General features: G+C 44.1%; 1 protein-coding gene across 11 annotated transcripts in view; it reads right to left on the bottom strand.

Moving 5' to 3' along the window:
• LOC120896128 (RNA-binding protein Musashi homolog Rbp6) overlaps positions 1–14,683 on the bottom strand; it is a 592,490-nt gene that overhangs the window by 337,488 nt on the left and 240,319 nt on the right. For all 11 annotated transcript variants that reach the window (XM_040300013.1, XM_040300010.1, XM_040300009.1 and 8 more), the window contains one exon: positions 10,240–10,321. In XM_040300013.1, the coding sequence (XP_040155947.1) occupies positions 10,240–10,321 (82 nt within the window). The remainder of the gene's footprint in view (positions 1–10,239; positions 10,322–14,683) is intronic.

Raw genomic sequence — 14,683 nt, 5'->3', positions numbered from 1 at the left:
ACTGGAACGGTGAACCACGTCCAGCGCACCGGGAAGCGGATGGGTGGCAGGGGAAGGGAGAAACCACCTTCTTTTCCTCCCTAAATGTTGCCCTAAAGTGTCTGCGGCGGATTTCTGCAGGTGAGATTGTGTATTGATCGTAGGAGTAAAATTTACAATATTCATGGCAGGGAATTCCGGAAGGGAAAACACGAATTGAATTCAGTCACAATAGTGAAAGAAATGTCTGGCCGATGCATTTTTGTGTGGTACTAACGGTAAATCACGAATAATGCATATTAAGCAACATCGTGGGTGTGATTTTACATAACTTTATTTTGATTTTATTCGAATTTACATAGAAAATTAAATGTTTTCCTTCTTGCCTTTTGTCATTCTTTAAATGGTAAAAACTAAACCTTTTAATTAACTCATGACGATTGAAAACTGAAAATGAAATACAATAAAACATAGCAGTAAATCATTCTTCAACACTGAAAACACATTCCAGGATAAACGCATTACCGAAACAGATTACGCACACGATTACGAATGAAATTGTTCACATCCGCCATCCATTTACGCCCACGCAGCTTCGCAAGACGGAATCAAAACCCTACACACCACGCGCAATTTAGCTACTTTAATGCACGCAGAAATTATTGCACTCACCGGTGTCGCAAAACGAAACAGCAGATTGAGAAGATTTGCCAGCGTGAAGGAAATTTTTCGTGAACAAACAATGTATCCTTTTCCCGTGAAATGGCGAATCCAGGCCACCGATGACGGATGGGATTTGTTGTTTAAGACATTGCCCGGGGAAAAGGAAATGAATTACGCGAAAGGCGATGAATTTATCGTAAGCTAGGAATATATTTTACTCCGACAGTTGGCTGAGTGGAGGGTTTGGAAAGAAAAACCAATGCGAACGCGTACACCGTTGCGTTGCGTTAATGGTCGTGTGAAAGGAAAATTAGTGCTTTTTTGTGTTAGTGATTGATGAATTTATGACTGTGAAAATTACAACGTAAATAAAGAAATGCGTTATGACGTAGACTGGCTTGGGACAAGCATGGAAATTCAAATAACCTCTGATCGATTAATGAATTACAGTTATGTATAGTTTTTATACGTTGATAATTCTTGGAATAAAACTACATTTTCCTTATCAATAAAAAATTAAAATGTATCGCAGCAAAAATTCAATTCAAATCCAAATTAAGCTTCCTATATTTGCCGGCGTCTCTCAAGCACGCAAGCTCCTCCGAAACGCTTATCAATCTTAATGACAGCTTGAACATCTGTTACCGGACACTGAGCAGAACATCTTCATCCATTCAATCCACCAGCAGCTCTGCTTACAATTGAATGATTCGCTGTGCCATTCGCTGTCGCTCCCGAACCTCCCGCGATGCCTCCAAATAAATGGAAACATTTCTTCTCCATTGGGCCGGCCAACCAGCCGCACAAATGCAAGCGCTAAAAAATCCTCTTCTCTAAGACGAATGCCGGATAACTTCACTCTTGACAGTGTTCGTTTTTTTACACACACACAAACACAAACTGTCGTCGATGAACAGTGCAACTTCCAGAAAGTTACACAAAGGAAAAGAAAGGAAAAACGACGTCAAAACTCCATTGCTGTCACAAATACACACACACACACACACACACACACACACGCAGTAAGCACCCGAGTTTTGATGGCCATCGGCAGCTGACTCGTGGCCGATAGGAAGTGTCGTACCCGGACGAATAAAATATTTCCACACTTTATTAAAATGTCATCGGGAGAGATTATCTCCTCAATTTCCATCTTGGTTTTATCGTTTTGATGATTCGCTTCGACCGAACCCTCTTTAAATCCCTGCCTATCCCGGCAGGCACACACACACCCATACACACCCATATAGCCCGCTTCTTTCTTCCACACATTTCGAAGCCGTCATTCGGTCGGTTTCGCATCGTTTGCCACCGTCCACTGATCTGAGCGCTTCCCATTTACTGTGCCCCGTTATCTTCCAGGCCCAAGAAAGGACATCTTTCATCACCGGGGCCCCTCTTCACAGTATTAAATGTCGGCCAGCTGGGCCAGCGGGACGATGTTTGGTCGATTGTAAAGGGAGGCAACGTGAAAAGTGAGACAGCGGAGGAAATGTTCCATGGGACAGTTTTTCCGTTAATGGGGTTGAAAAAGTTGCCCGTCTCAGGGCACCGTGTGACAGTTGCAGCAGGCCGGATGGATGATGATTTTTTAAATACCACTGGGAGAAATTTGACACGTGTCCGGAATCGAGTGCGGTTGATTCTTTGTGCGCTTCTACTCATTCTTTTTTTTTTTTTTTGCTTTTCGCCTTTGTTTCTTGCTCTCCCAGACAGCGCAAGCAAACTGCCATCGCCCGGTTTCGCCGGGTGGTGCTTTGCTTCCCTGAACCGTTTGGCCGTTTTCGCCCGATAAAACTTTCACCACGGGCCAGCAAACCCTTTTGTTCCGGCAGTGTAACTGATCGTTGGGAGGGGCTCAAGATTGCATAATGAGGTTAGCCGAGTTGGCCGAAGACAAGATCAGGATCGAGGATAAATGGCTGTTGACATTTTGCTCTGACGCTCATTAGGAGCCGATTGGACCGGTGGCACATCCACCGCTGGCAGTACCATCCTCTTTCTCTGGACGGATGCCCGCAGGAGCGTGCTCTAAAAAACCTGTCCACCTTAATGAGGGCTTAAATGCTGTGTACTGTTTGATGTCACTTTCAAATAATGCGTTGACGATTGCGAAATTAGCTGATTTGTGTTAAAAAAATGACTACAAAAATGGCTTAAAACGTTTTCACGAACTACCTTTTCGAACAAAATGCTATAAAAATCAAGTAATAATCCAATAAGTTATTCTGAAACTATATGAAACTATGAAACTATAAATGTATAGTTAATCATCAATTTTAAGTATGGATGGGTCTTATAGCTAGCAAAGGTCAAAACACGTTTAACTATAAGGATTTTTTACTTTAACTAACCATTAAAAATCATCGTTTAACTAAAAGGATTTTTTACTTTGAATAACCATTAAAAATCATCTCATAGAAAACAGTGTTTTACAATTCATTGTAAGCTTCACTCTCCTACAAACAAGGTCAGAACTTTGTAGATATGCTTGAAAAGAGGTCTTCCTTTTTTAGGTGAATACTTTGTAGTTGTCGGAATCAACTGTTCTATTTTTATTATTTATTTTTGTTGATAACTGTAGGCCTACTGGTAGACATCTAAAATATACTTTTAAAAAACATGAAGCTTCTTAATTGTCTACGCAAAAATGTGTATGAAAAAAACTCCATCCAGTATGTCTGATCCTTACAACCTTGCTTAAAACATCTAGGTATCTCTCATCATTAGGTGTCTTCAGTTATAAAGCAACATACCATGGAGTACCATTTGGATGTGTAACAACAATATTTTATTTCAATAATGTTTCACACATTTTTGCGCAACAATAATGCGCAATGGAAAAACATACACAATTAGAACGCGTAGCATGCATTCCATGAAAATGCACACCATTGCTGGACACTGTGAAGGGAACCGTGCACAAAAACAAAACACAAAACACATTAATAAACAACGCGTAACGAACCGGACCATCCCGCTTCATTCCCCAGCCCTAAAGAAGTACTGGATACCCTTTTTGGCACTTGCAAATGACACTTGTTCTTGACATTCGAAGCGAGGGTTTGAGGGCGGGAGAAAAAATGAACAACCCCAATTTGGCTTCTGTTCCTATTTTTTATCCACCGCTACCATAATTGGCTATGTCTCGAAATGCGTACAGCGTACACCAGCGTACAGCGTTTCATTACCCCCTCTCGGTCTATGCTTTTACCATCCGAGGTTGGTGTTGGTGATGATAACGTGTTGAGGTATCGGTGTACGTGTCACATCCCCAAAAGCACTTCCGATGCTCGGGCATGCTTCTTTTTTTTTGGCTCCTTCAGCCCTTACCAGTGGAAAACCCGAATGTGGTGTGAGTGTGTGCTGTTTTTGTTCTGAAAGGAGGCACCACGCGTGTTCTGCTGGCCGTGCCTTTTTTTTAGTACGGAAACAGGCGCTCCCGATCATCATCATGGTCACAAGTTGAACATTTATTCGTATGTGTCACAGTCACAGATTGTGTTTATGGCATTTAAAAATTCCGTTATTACCCTTTTAAAACCGTTTGTTCGTCGTTGTTAGTTTCCTTTTTTTTTTTGCCTGTCCTCTGTCGTTTTTGTCCCTTTTTTTCTCTCCGCCGTCTGTGACCTATCTGCTGTTTATGTTTTTACTTCTACTGCATGCAGCACTCATAGCGCCCTTAAAGCGATGGGCCACGGTTATGAGGCCACCGGTGTCCCTACTAGAAGAAGCTCCACTGTTTCCACACAAAATGGATCAATTAACGATTGAAGAAACAAACATAAAACTATCGAAAAATTATACAGACATGTTGCAAACATATTTTACACTAGAAACCGTTTATGCTTGCGCTTTAATAAAATAGACATATGCATGCGTAGAAAACCCCAACAGATGTCGATTAATATTCATGTTTTACATTCCCTCCGTGCAAGGATTTGTTTATTGTTATCTGTACTTTCAACACGGATTTTACCCTCAAACGCTAACGGGAACCATCTTCACCACGTCATCCTTTAACACTTACGGCACGTGATGAAAAGTGCTGCCTGGTTTTGGTTTCCCTCTCACGCTTCCTTTTTTCTTCCTTTTTTGCAAACTTGATACTGAAACACACCCATTCGCGCCAGTCCCACCCATCCCCCCCGTCCACTCGTTAAAAGCAGTGCCCTTTCCAAAACATTCACCATTCGACTCGAGGGCGCGAATAAACGTCATTCCCGCACACACCGAATACATGAAACGATGGAAGGGATGGAAATGAAAAACGAGAAAAGTGAATCCTTGGCCTGGGTAAAAATAGCAAATGAAGCTTTGAAAGCAGAAACGAAGAAAAAACATCCAAACACCGAGGAGAGAGAGAGCACGAGAGAGCGCTCGAGAAACGCAGCACAGAAATAATAAATTTAAATAATTTTATCATTATCATGCGGGAGCTGTTATTGCTTTTTTATTAATCGTTAATTTATGGCAGCTTTCGCTCATGTAAAATGGATCCAAAAGGCTTGCCCGCTTGCTGGTGTGGATGTGTGTGTGTGTGAGTGCGCGCGCTTTGGCAAATGAAACACGGCGAAGTGAGGCGGCGGACGCGTTTCTTCGGAAGCGTTTGTTTATGTTGCGCTTGAACGCCACGCCACAGCTTGTGGAGGTCGCCCGTGATTGGCGATGGTGGGAAGGAAGCGAAGGCGGTGGCGCTGAGCTTGGCAGTAATACGCACCCATAAAATGCACGGCCGCGAACCACGGCTGAACCACCACCTCCCCCGACAGGAGTGTGGGTTTGGGGAACTGCGCTCTAAAACAAACCGCTCCACACTCGGGGGAGAGAGAAAAAACACTCGATGCCAAAGCGCCAACGCTTCGGAGGCTCGCGATGAATGATGTCCTGCAACCGTGGTTCAGTGCGCACTTGGTGGCAGTGCGTAAAAACACCCGGAGAAACTCAAAGGGCTCCACCATACCACCAAGAGAAAAAAAAACCATCCTGAAATCGTAATGCTCAAACGCGTATTGAAAGTACACCAGGAGCAAAAACAGCCACGGCACAAAACACGCTCGGGCCGTGCACGGGTGCAAATGATGGGATTTTTCGTAACAGCTCTTTTACATCACTGTGTGCATATGCGTTTCGTGCGGTGCTGCTCGGAGTGAAGAATGGGTGTTGTTGTTTTCTGTTTTTTGTTTTGTTCCTTCCGACCCGTCGATGGTAATATGATTGTCAAGATTGTATGATTAAATATTGGCAATAAACGATTTCGACTAAATTTGCCTCGGCTGCATATTTTGAGGAAGGAAGTACGAATACGTTAATGGTAGAGCAATAAATTCGAACGAAACAATAAAGCTGATTGAGAAATATTTTTTACTTCTATTGAAATTCATAATTTTCCTTCAAGTTCGTAAGTACGCCGCAATACGGAAAAGGTTTTTATTTACAATACGTTCTTGCCGGCTTGAACATTTTGATTTCGTTTGAGGAATCATTTTATTATCGTACCGTCCTTTCGTTTTTGCAATAAATAATTGATCTACTTTGTTTAATTACATTTTTTTTATCATAATGGCTATAATGAATAGGTTTTTGTACCAGTCAGTCAATCAAGAGAAGATACTGATCTAGGTGAAACAAAAGTCAGATAAAATCATAACTCAACGGAAAAAACTGTATTTAAGCAAATCATCTTAGATCTTAAGTAATATCTAAATGGACTCAAAAACCACCAATGTTTGTATCTAATTTAAAAGATTTAAACCTTCTGCTGAAATCACATCACACATACACACAGCAACAAAAAAAACTGATCAAAACACTCGACCACTGTCTGGCTCGGTAAGATTTCCTTGGCCAGTTTTGTTAGGCTGATGGAAAACTAACACTGCACCAACCGATTGCCATCGCAGCCTCGCTCATGGTGCATGAAGCACCAAATGCAATCCCCGGCAACGCCCTTACCCTCGCTCTGCCATTCCTCACAGGCTCAATGTCCTCGGCGCTTCAATATTTTAGCCTTGCTATAAACTCGTTAAATTTTATCGCATTACCAACACTCAATTAATTCTGCTCAATTGGCTTACTAACTTTCTCCGTTCGCTCGCTTTCTTGCGAATGCTGCGCATCCAGCAGCACGGACGCGGCTGACCATTCCATGTCACCACCAGCCATCCATCCGTCCATCCACCGGTGGTGTCCACACTGTGGGCGATACGGTTTTGATTGTGTTTCGATGTCTCGATTGCCCCAGCCCCGTGTTTCCCTTTCGTGGCGTTCATCGTAACCCGTGCGGTGTGGTTTTGTTTCGCGCACTTCACTTTTGACTTCCGTTCCGTAAAGACTCTAAAGACTTGTGTGTGCATTTTTCCATCCTAGGGCGAGCCAACGTGATGAATCGTTTCTGCCTGGCCGAATCGTGCATCCTTGTGAAGGAAGTTCATTTTTCCTTCCCTTATCGGACCCGATTGTACCCGAAAAGAATGTAATGGAAGTAGCGGGCGTTTGCTTTTCAATTTCCTGTCGCATACCTTTTTCGTTTTGCTACACTACTATTACGGTGCGGCGTGATAAAGGTTGCAGCTGGTTTTTCGCATGTCAGCTGTGGTCACTCCCGCAAGACGCGACAGTGAAGTTTCAAAGATAACGTTAGCGTTTGTACACACGATGCGTTTAAATGTTGACTGACGGAAAACGGGTGGTAAGGAAACTTACCAAGAAATTAATAAAAGTTGGTATTTTTTCATTTATTATTATATATTACATTAATAACAATTAAGAAAATTCCTCCCAAAAGACTCATTCCCAACTGGACCCAAAACAAGGAACACAGCCACAAGCGATGCTTCAATCTAAACATTCATTTCCAACGTTTGCAGCGTGAAGTCTCATCAATTCCAGCATTATTATCCAAACATTAAACAATCGAAGTTTGCCACCCCAAAACTAACCGCTAAACTTATCAACCAACTTCTGATTAAAGGAGTAACTACCGATAAATTGTTGAAAATTAAGTTCTCAGGAACTGCTTCGCATTCATATATCTCTCGGCAGCGAGAGTGCAGCATATCCCGACTGCCTTCTCCCTGTGCTATCTGAGCCCTGCTTCAGCTTGATGATATTGACCATCGTCGTGATGTTGCTCCTGTTGCCGTTGTTAAAACAAAAAAAAAAGCGAAAGCAAAAAAAAGGTTTCTCAAAGCAGGATGAACCCCCCGCCACAGCGATAAGTAATGAACCAATTGCAAACACCAGACCTTCCTTCTCTTTCTTGTTCTTCTTGACCCTCACAGCCGCCGTACAATGCGCAGCTCACAGCTAAGCCTTCCGTAGGATGCAATTCCTTACTGCTCTCGCCTGGGACGTCGGACGCCGGAAATCATGATGGCCACCGGGGATATATCGAAGTTGAGTGCATGGTACGACCCAATCGTGGATCCCCATACCGATCCCTCCCCTCAACGAGCACCCAAAGTTCAATTCGCCCCATTTCCGCTGCGCCGGGCTGGTAGTACGTGATGCTGTAGACGCGCGCCGTGGAAAGGAAGTCGTGGCCGGAGGCGATAGGATTTTTCAGTGACACACACAAAAAGCGCGGTCCGCTAAGTAGGAAATTGAACCGTTTTTTATCAGACCGCTCACCGACAAAGGGGGGGGACGGAAGTGAAGTAAAAGTCTCGTTTTGGCCTTGGGGTCAAACTGATAAGAAAAAGTGGCCACCGGGCGGAGCGAGAGTAAGAGAAAATTAAGAGTGATAAATTTCAAACTTCTCGTCCCTTTCTGCCCAGGTTGCTCCAAGGTTCGGGCAAATTCGGTGTGTGCAATGTGCATCAGGGCAAGTTTGTGCCTCATCATTAATGGTTGCCGCTCTGGTTGCTGCTCTGCCCTTACGAGCCTGCCTGGGCAACTTTATGTTTATGACAGCAATCTTCACCCGCCGCGGATTTGTGTGCTACCACCGGTGAAGTATGCTCGAACCGAGATGGCTGGAGGAACGCTCCCTCTTTCCCAGCACGAAAGCAAAGAATGAACCAATGTGCCATTTTCTCCATTTACAAGACGATAAATTAACTGGTCGAGTAAAGCAGCGCGCAACTCTTTCGCGCTCGCGAAGGTAATCAAATTGTGTCTCGTGAGAAAATCCCCATTCCTTATATAAAAAAAGTACACTGAAAACCATTTACAATAGATCATCATTATCGAAAGACAAATTGTTATTGTTTTTCGAAGCAGTTACACCGTGTGAAGGGCGTGTATTGAAACGTGAGAAGCATTGTGGCCGTTTCCAATAATGTTTTCTTTGTTTGCATTTTTTTTCTCTCACTTTTTTGCATCAATCACTGAAGATGGTTTCGTTTGCTTCCGTGGCTTGAGCAGCTTCATTTTAATAAAAAAAAGAGGTATGTAAAATAGAGCCAATTCGTGGAGGCGTGTTAGCATTGGCCCAGTACACTCACACATGAGCAAATGAAAATCTATGATCTCTGGTTGGGCGGTGCGCCACAGGCCATGGTGCGCATTAAAACAAATTCTACCACTCGCAACCATTGCAAATGACTTTTAGACCAAACGCAATCCACGGATGTGTCACCGGAAATGTTTCCTTGGAGTCACATAAAGCCACACACACACACACACACACACATGTACACGAACACACGTCATAAAATATGAGCCCACTGATAGTGAGAATGGGAGCGCAGCAGGATGAAAGCATCCGGCCATTTGTGCATGCACTTGACCACACTCGACCACGACCGACTAGTTGCAACTTTATGTGTGGCTGTGTGTGTATGCACTGTACTAAAGTACAGCATAGTACCTTTTCGTTACGCTTTTTACTAACGAAACATAATTCACGCCAAATACCGACGCCGCCTCCCCCTAGCACAACGCTAAACTCCCCATTAGCGGTCCCTGCCCAAAAAGGTATCGAGAAACAGTTAATTACTAGCAGAGATTTGCCACGGTGCGCACCGGAACGGAATCACGGAAGCTTTCGCTCGGCCGGGGGCCAAAACGTTCCGCCGCAATATCATTAGGGGCCCGTCTGGAGAAGCACAAGGGAGCGGAGGCTCAGGTGAGGATAATGAAAGAAATTTCCCGAATCTTCTCTCACGGTGTCCCCCAATGGTGGCGGTCTAGCTGGATGTGGGTGTGATTAGTTGATGAAATTTATGACCGTAGTGAAAGTTCTTTATTTTCTAATTATTTCACCTGGAGCATCGAGCACCTTCCATTGGATGGGATTCGATTCTCTATTAGTTTTCTTTTTTCTTCACAAAATTACCACAAAACTGTGCTAAAAGTTCTGGTAAAACATTAACAGTTGACCGATGGAAATGACCAATTTCAATAAATCTCCTCATAACAAAACTCTTCTCAAATAGTTGTTTATGATCGAGAAATGTTGAATATAACAAGTGTGTAATGCAAAGAAAAATACATTATAAGTACAAAAATATTACCAAAAACAAAGCAAATGGCGAAAACTCAAAACAAAAAACCAAATTGCAACCATTAACAAGCTCGTTTGTAGGGCAAAAAAGTAGTATTTAAACATCAGCTTAAACACCAGACCAGGATAATTTACATGCTACAACTTACCTCGATCGTCTTGTGGTGGGATCTTTCATAACCATAACTTCTGTAATTTCTCCAAATTTGCTAAAGTAGTCTCTCAAGCTTTCTGTTAGTGGATAAAAGAGAGAAAAACAACAGGAGAATAACAATTAGTGAGCAAATAGATCAGTGTAATATAGCAAACGAGCTGAAAAAAAACAACAAATTAAAAAACACCCTTTTCATACGTTTAAACCCCTAATAAAGCAACCGTTTTGGGCCGTTTTTCTGTTTGGGCCCTGTCAACATACTGTTTTGCGCGTGTGTCTGCGTGTGCCACGCAAGAGAAACCGTTTCACATTGCGATGAATTTCGAGCCGGTGTGAATGGGATTGAAATGTTCTCGTTAGCATAAATATTTTCCGCCTCTCCAGCGTTCGCTCAGTTAAGGAGAAGAACTGCTGGGAAAGTACAGCGCTCGAAAGAAAAATCTCTCCACCTCTCCATCCCAACGAATAAAGCACATAATATTGTCACGTAAAACTGGAACCTTCTTTGCCATGATGGAAACGGACGAACGAGCGTCGCCGTACAAAACAAAAGCTTTACAAAACGCAACATGCCCAGTTCGCAGCACCTTCAAAGCAAAACCTGGAAGAAAGTCAAACGAGCGACGGAGAGCAGGCGGCGGGTGGGTGCTGCTCTTTGCAAAAGATAAAACTTTTTTAATGGCCTGACATTTATGAATTCTAACACCTTCCCATCGTTTTGGAGGCGCGCGCCCGCTCACGAAAAATATGCGACAATAATCCATTTCCTTTCACCCTCGCGCTTATGTCACGCTTCCCCGGCGTGTTACAATGGTAATCTGCTCCGGGGTTTGGGGCATTCAGTTCGCTTATTTATATCGTTCCTTTCTTCGGCACTTTTCCTATTTGGCTAGCGTGTCGGGTTTGGTACAAACGTGACCAGTTACCAGTAAAGCCACCCGATGTAACTGCGGCCAATGCAACCGGAAATGGGCAAATCGTGCGAATTTGGGGGAGAAAAATTCTTCACGGCCTACCGTCGAACACGGGTGGGTGGGGGGGGGGGGGTGGGAGAAGAAGGAAACAATAATCTCCCTTTTTAACTACCTTACGGATGGCCGCTAAATGGTCAGAAGTGAGACGAATGCCACGGAGGGTTTAGTGTTTCACGATTGGCCTTTATTTCATCGCACGAGTCGAGCTTGCCCGGCCGGTCGGGTGGCTTGACTTATTGAGAGATATTAAGGAGTCCGTGATCCCGAAAAGATCAACCCGATGGGAAGAGGACGGCTTTGGAGGACGGCGGGGGATAAGGACTTTCGCCATAAGTCGTCGAGAGCAAAAGGCAACTCCCCCTTTCGCTAGAAGCAGACCGGGCTCGTGATTCAAATTAGAAATAAATTTACTTAATTCATTTAAACTTTCCCAGATTAATCTTTTCGAAACATTTAACACTTACTTTTATAGGAATTAAATTACCACCCAACACACATTCACTCACACGCAAACACTTTCTTCACAACAGATGAAGAAGTCCCCTTTCTGGACAGAGTTTCTGAGATGATTGTGGTGGTGGTGGTGGTGGTATGCGTACGGCCAAAAAGGAGGTAATTGCGGTAAAGTTTGTGCTCAGTACTGTCGGTGTACACCTTTTCCCTTGAAGCAGAGCTCTGCAGAGAGCCGGGGCTGCCTTGTTGGGTAAATGAAATTATTCTCCACTCACATGCATACCGCTGTCGGGGGGAGTGTGCTGGAGGTTGTAAGATACATAGCCGAACTTGTACACCCGTCCACAACGGGTAAACTCTAAAGGCGTGCGGGCAACGAGAGCTACGGTTATGGTAAAGATATTAATTTGAATATTTTCCCAACTTCAAACGACCGAACCCACCAGTGGGCCCAGTGCGAGAGCGAGCAATACCGAGCGAGCACAAGGAGCGGCGACGGCGGTAGCCCTAAAGAGAGGTTGGCGCGGGTGGTTTGCGTGCACTTAAGGCGTAAAAGGGGTAAAACTTTGCTACCCTCTTCACCCTTTTCCAGTCAGCCGGGTTCGTTTGTGGTGTTGCTAACACCCGAACCACCCCTCGCGTGCTTTTCGCACCAGCAAAGGCTCGAGCCCACGAGCAGTGTTGCCTGCACATGGGAAAGGCAGATTTATTAAAATTAGAATACTTTGCAAAAGTGCGTTTATTATGGGGGGGGAAAGAAAATTGCAACACGTTCGTACATTGGAAATGGGAAACGATAGGCAGGAGGGCAGAAGAACACCAGAAAGAGAGCTTGTGGGCGAGATGGTGTTAAATTTAGCAATGAAGATTAGAACAACACAAAGCTTTCACAACTGACCACAGCGTTTACGCAAGTGAGGTCTTCCGTACGGCACACGTTGGCACAGAGTGACGGCAATGCCTGTGGGTATCAACGAGCGGGGAGGGGCGACGACCAGCGACAATTAAAAAGCAGACTTCCTGCCGCAAGGAAGCACCCCCGCTTGCCCACTTGGGCCGTTGTTTAGGTGAGGATTGCATTTCTTGGTGCGTAGTTTTTGCTGCAGCAGCAGCTGCTGCTCGTTTGCTTGGCGATGGTTTTACCAGTTCCGGTCTCGATAGGTGATGCTGCCCCGTTGTTGTCGAACGGGGTTGGTAATCTCTTTTGAAATAGTTCGGATAGTTTTGTGGCTTCTTCCGTAAGATGCTTTTAATCGAACGGCCAATGATCGTAGATACGTGTCTTGTGGAGTTGGCAAGAAAAACAATATAAATTGTATGCGTGTAAATGCTGGAAAAATAGAATTAAACGTATAAATTCAAATTATTTTTAGTACGTTGTATTTCAAAATTTTGCCTTTGTTTTCTATTAAACTTTTTTATTTGAAAAGCTGCAAACCTTGTTTTTAAATCATTTATATTACCCGGAGTATTTTTTTCTTCTGATTGATAGTTTGTAGCTCAAATCGAGATGCAATGAGAGCAATGCAATGCAAGATGCCTTGATACAACGGTCACAAAACTCAAACTCAATTCATGTCTAAACGTGTTCAGCTTTTAAACACTTCATTTCACTTTTGTGAGTTTTTTGTATGCCTTAACAAAGAGTTTAATAGTTAATCAAATGGGATGGCTCACTCACAAAGATCGCTTGATGTGTTTGAGGGTTTGATACTAGCTATTTTTGAAACATTTTTCTCGTATCACCATAACATAATGACTTCAAGCTTAATGACGTTCACCCTGAGGTGCATATCGTTCGCATCGCAGCATCCTATTACACCCGTTCCCGTGTTGGCTAATGGCGTTGGAAATGTTTATGCCAAAGTTTCGAAACATTTTAATTTGAAGTTAAAAATAAAATCACTATCTAAAACGCACATCTTCAGCAGCAAGGATGTTTAATCTGCTCTCAAGCAACCACACACACACGCATACTCCGAAAGGTATGCAAAACATTCTCCACCTCCATTTGGGCTGGAGCCCCCAGTGCGTAGTCTGCGGTCTGTGCATTAGCTCGTTGTGGCTAAAGGAAATCCCTTTTTGTAGGTCCCGGTAACAGAAAGGCTCACTGGAAATAGCAACGCCGGCACAAGATGACCCGATCCGCCGAAACAAAAACTTCTAACCTAGAACAAAACATACACGCACAGCCGCACACACACACACACACACTGTGCAAATGGAGCCCGGCAAACGGGAAGGAAAACAGGAAGAGGGGAACCCCTTTTGCCCTATCGCCCAGCGGAAAAGAAATGGCACCCGGAGAGGGTCCCGGGTTCGGCAGAATGCAGAGAAAGAGGGAGAGAGAAAGAGAGAGAGAGAGGGTGGAGTGGTTTTTATCAAATTCTTCTACTGGGGATCGGTTGAACATAGAAATTGTTTTAAAACCAAAAATAGGTACCTTCGCTAGGTTTCATTAAAGTTTTCCTATCTCAGGTTCGTACGGGAGGATGGCATGATCATTGGCCCCATCGTCTCATCATCACCGGCCGGCCAGCCGGGCGCATCCTAGGCCAGATTGCTAACTCCCCTACCCGATCTCCCCCACGGAGTCTCTTGTTTTTGCTTCCAAGCACCCATTGTGGAGGGCTCATTGAGCGGCCGTGGAGGACCGGGAAGCCAATTACCGAGGCTGGCGGGCGGTGTCTGAAAGCTCAATTCAGTTGGCATGCTTGCGAAAACGTATCATAAACCGGGACGTAAAGCGGCAAATGGGCCACATGCACACACACACACACACGCATACTACAAAAAGCCATGGCAGAAGGGCAGTAAAAAAAAGTCCAGAAACTATCAACGGAAAGCACCGAATGCAAAAGGCCAAGTAACAATAGGCCATTGTGTTACCGGGGGGGGAAATGGCAATGAGAGTATACTTTCGGGCGCTGATATGATGGTTTTTGTTGGTGCCGGGGTAATACTTTGTAGGTGGTATTAATCCTTTAGCGCTTTATAAAACAGGTTTGGTGG

This window comes from Anopheles arabiensis, chromosome 2 (assembly GCF_016920715.1).
Source record: "Anopheles arabiensis isolate DONGOLA chromosome 2, AaraD3, whole genome shotgun sequence".
Taxonomy (NCBI): domain Eukaryota; kingdom Metazoa; phylum Arthropoda; class Insecta; order Diptera; family Culicidae; genus Anopheles; species Anopheles arabiensis.
Note: the sequence above shows the minus strand (reverse complement) of the source record. Positions and strands in the feature narration are given on the sequence as shown.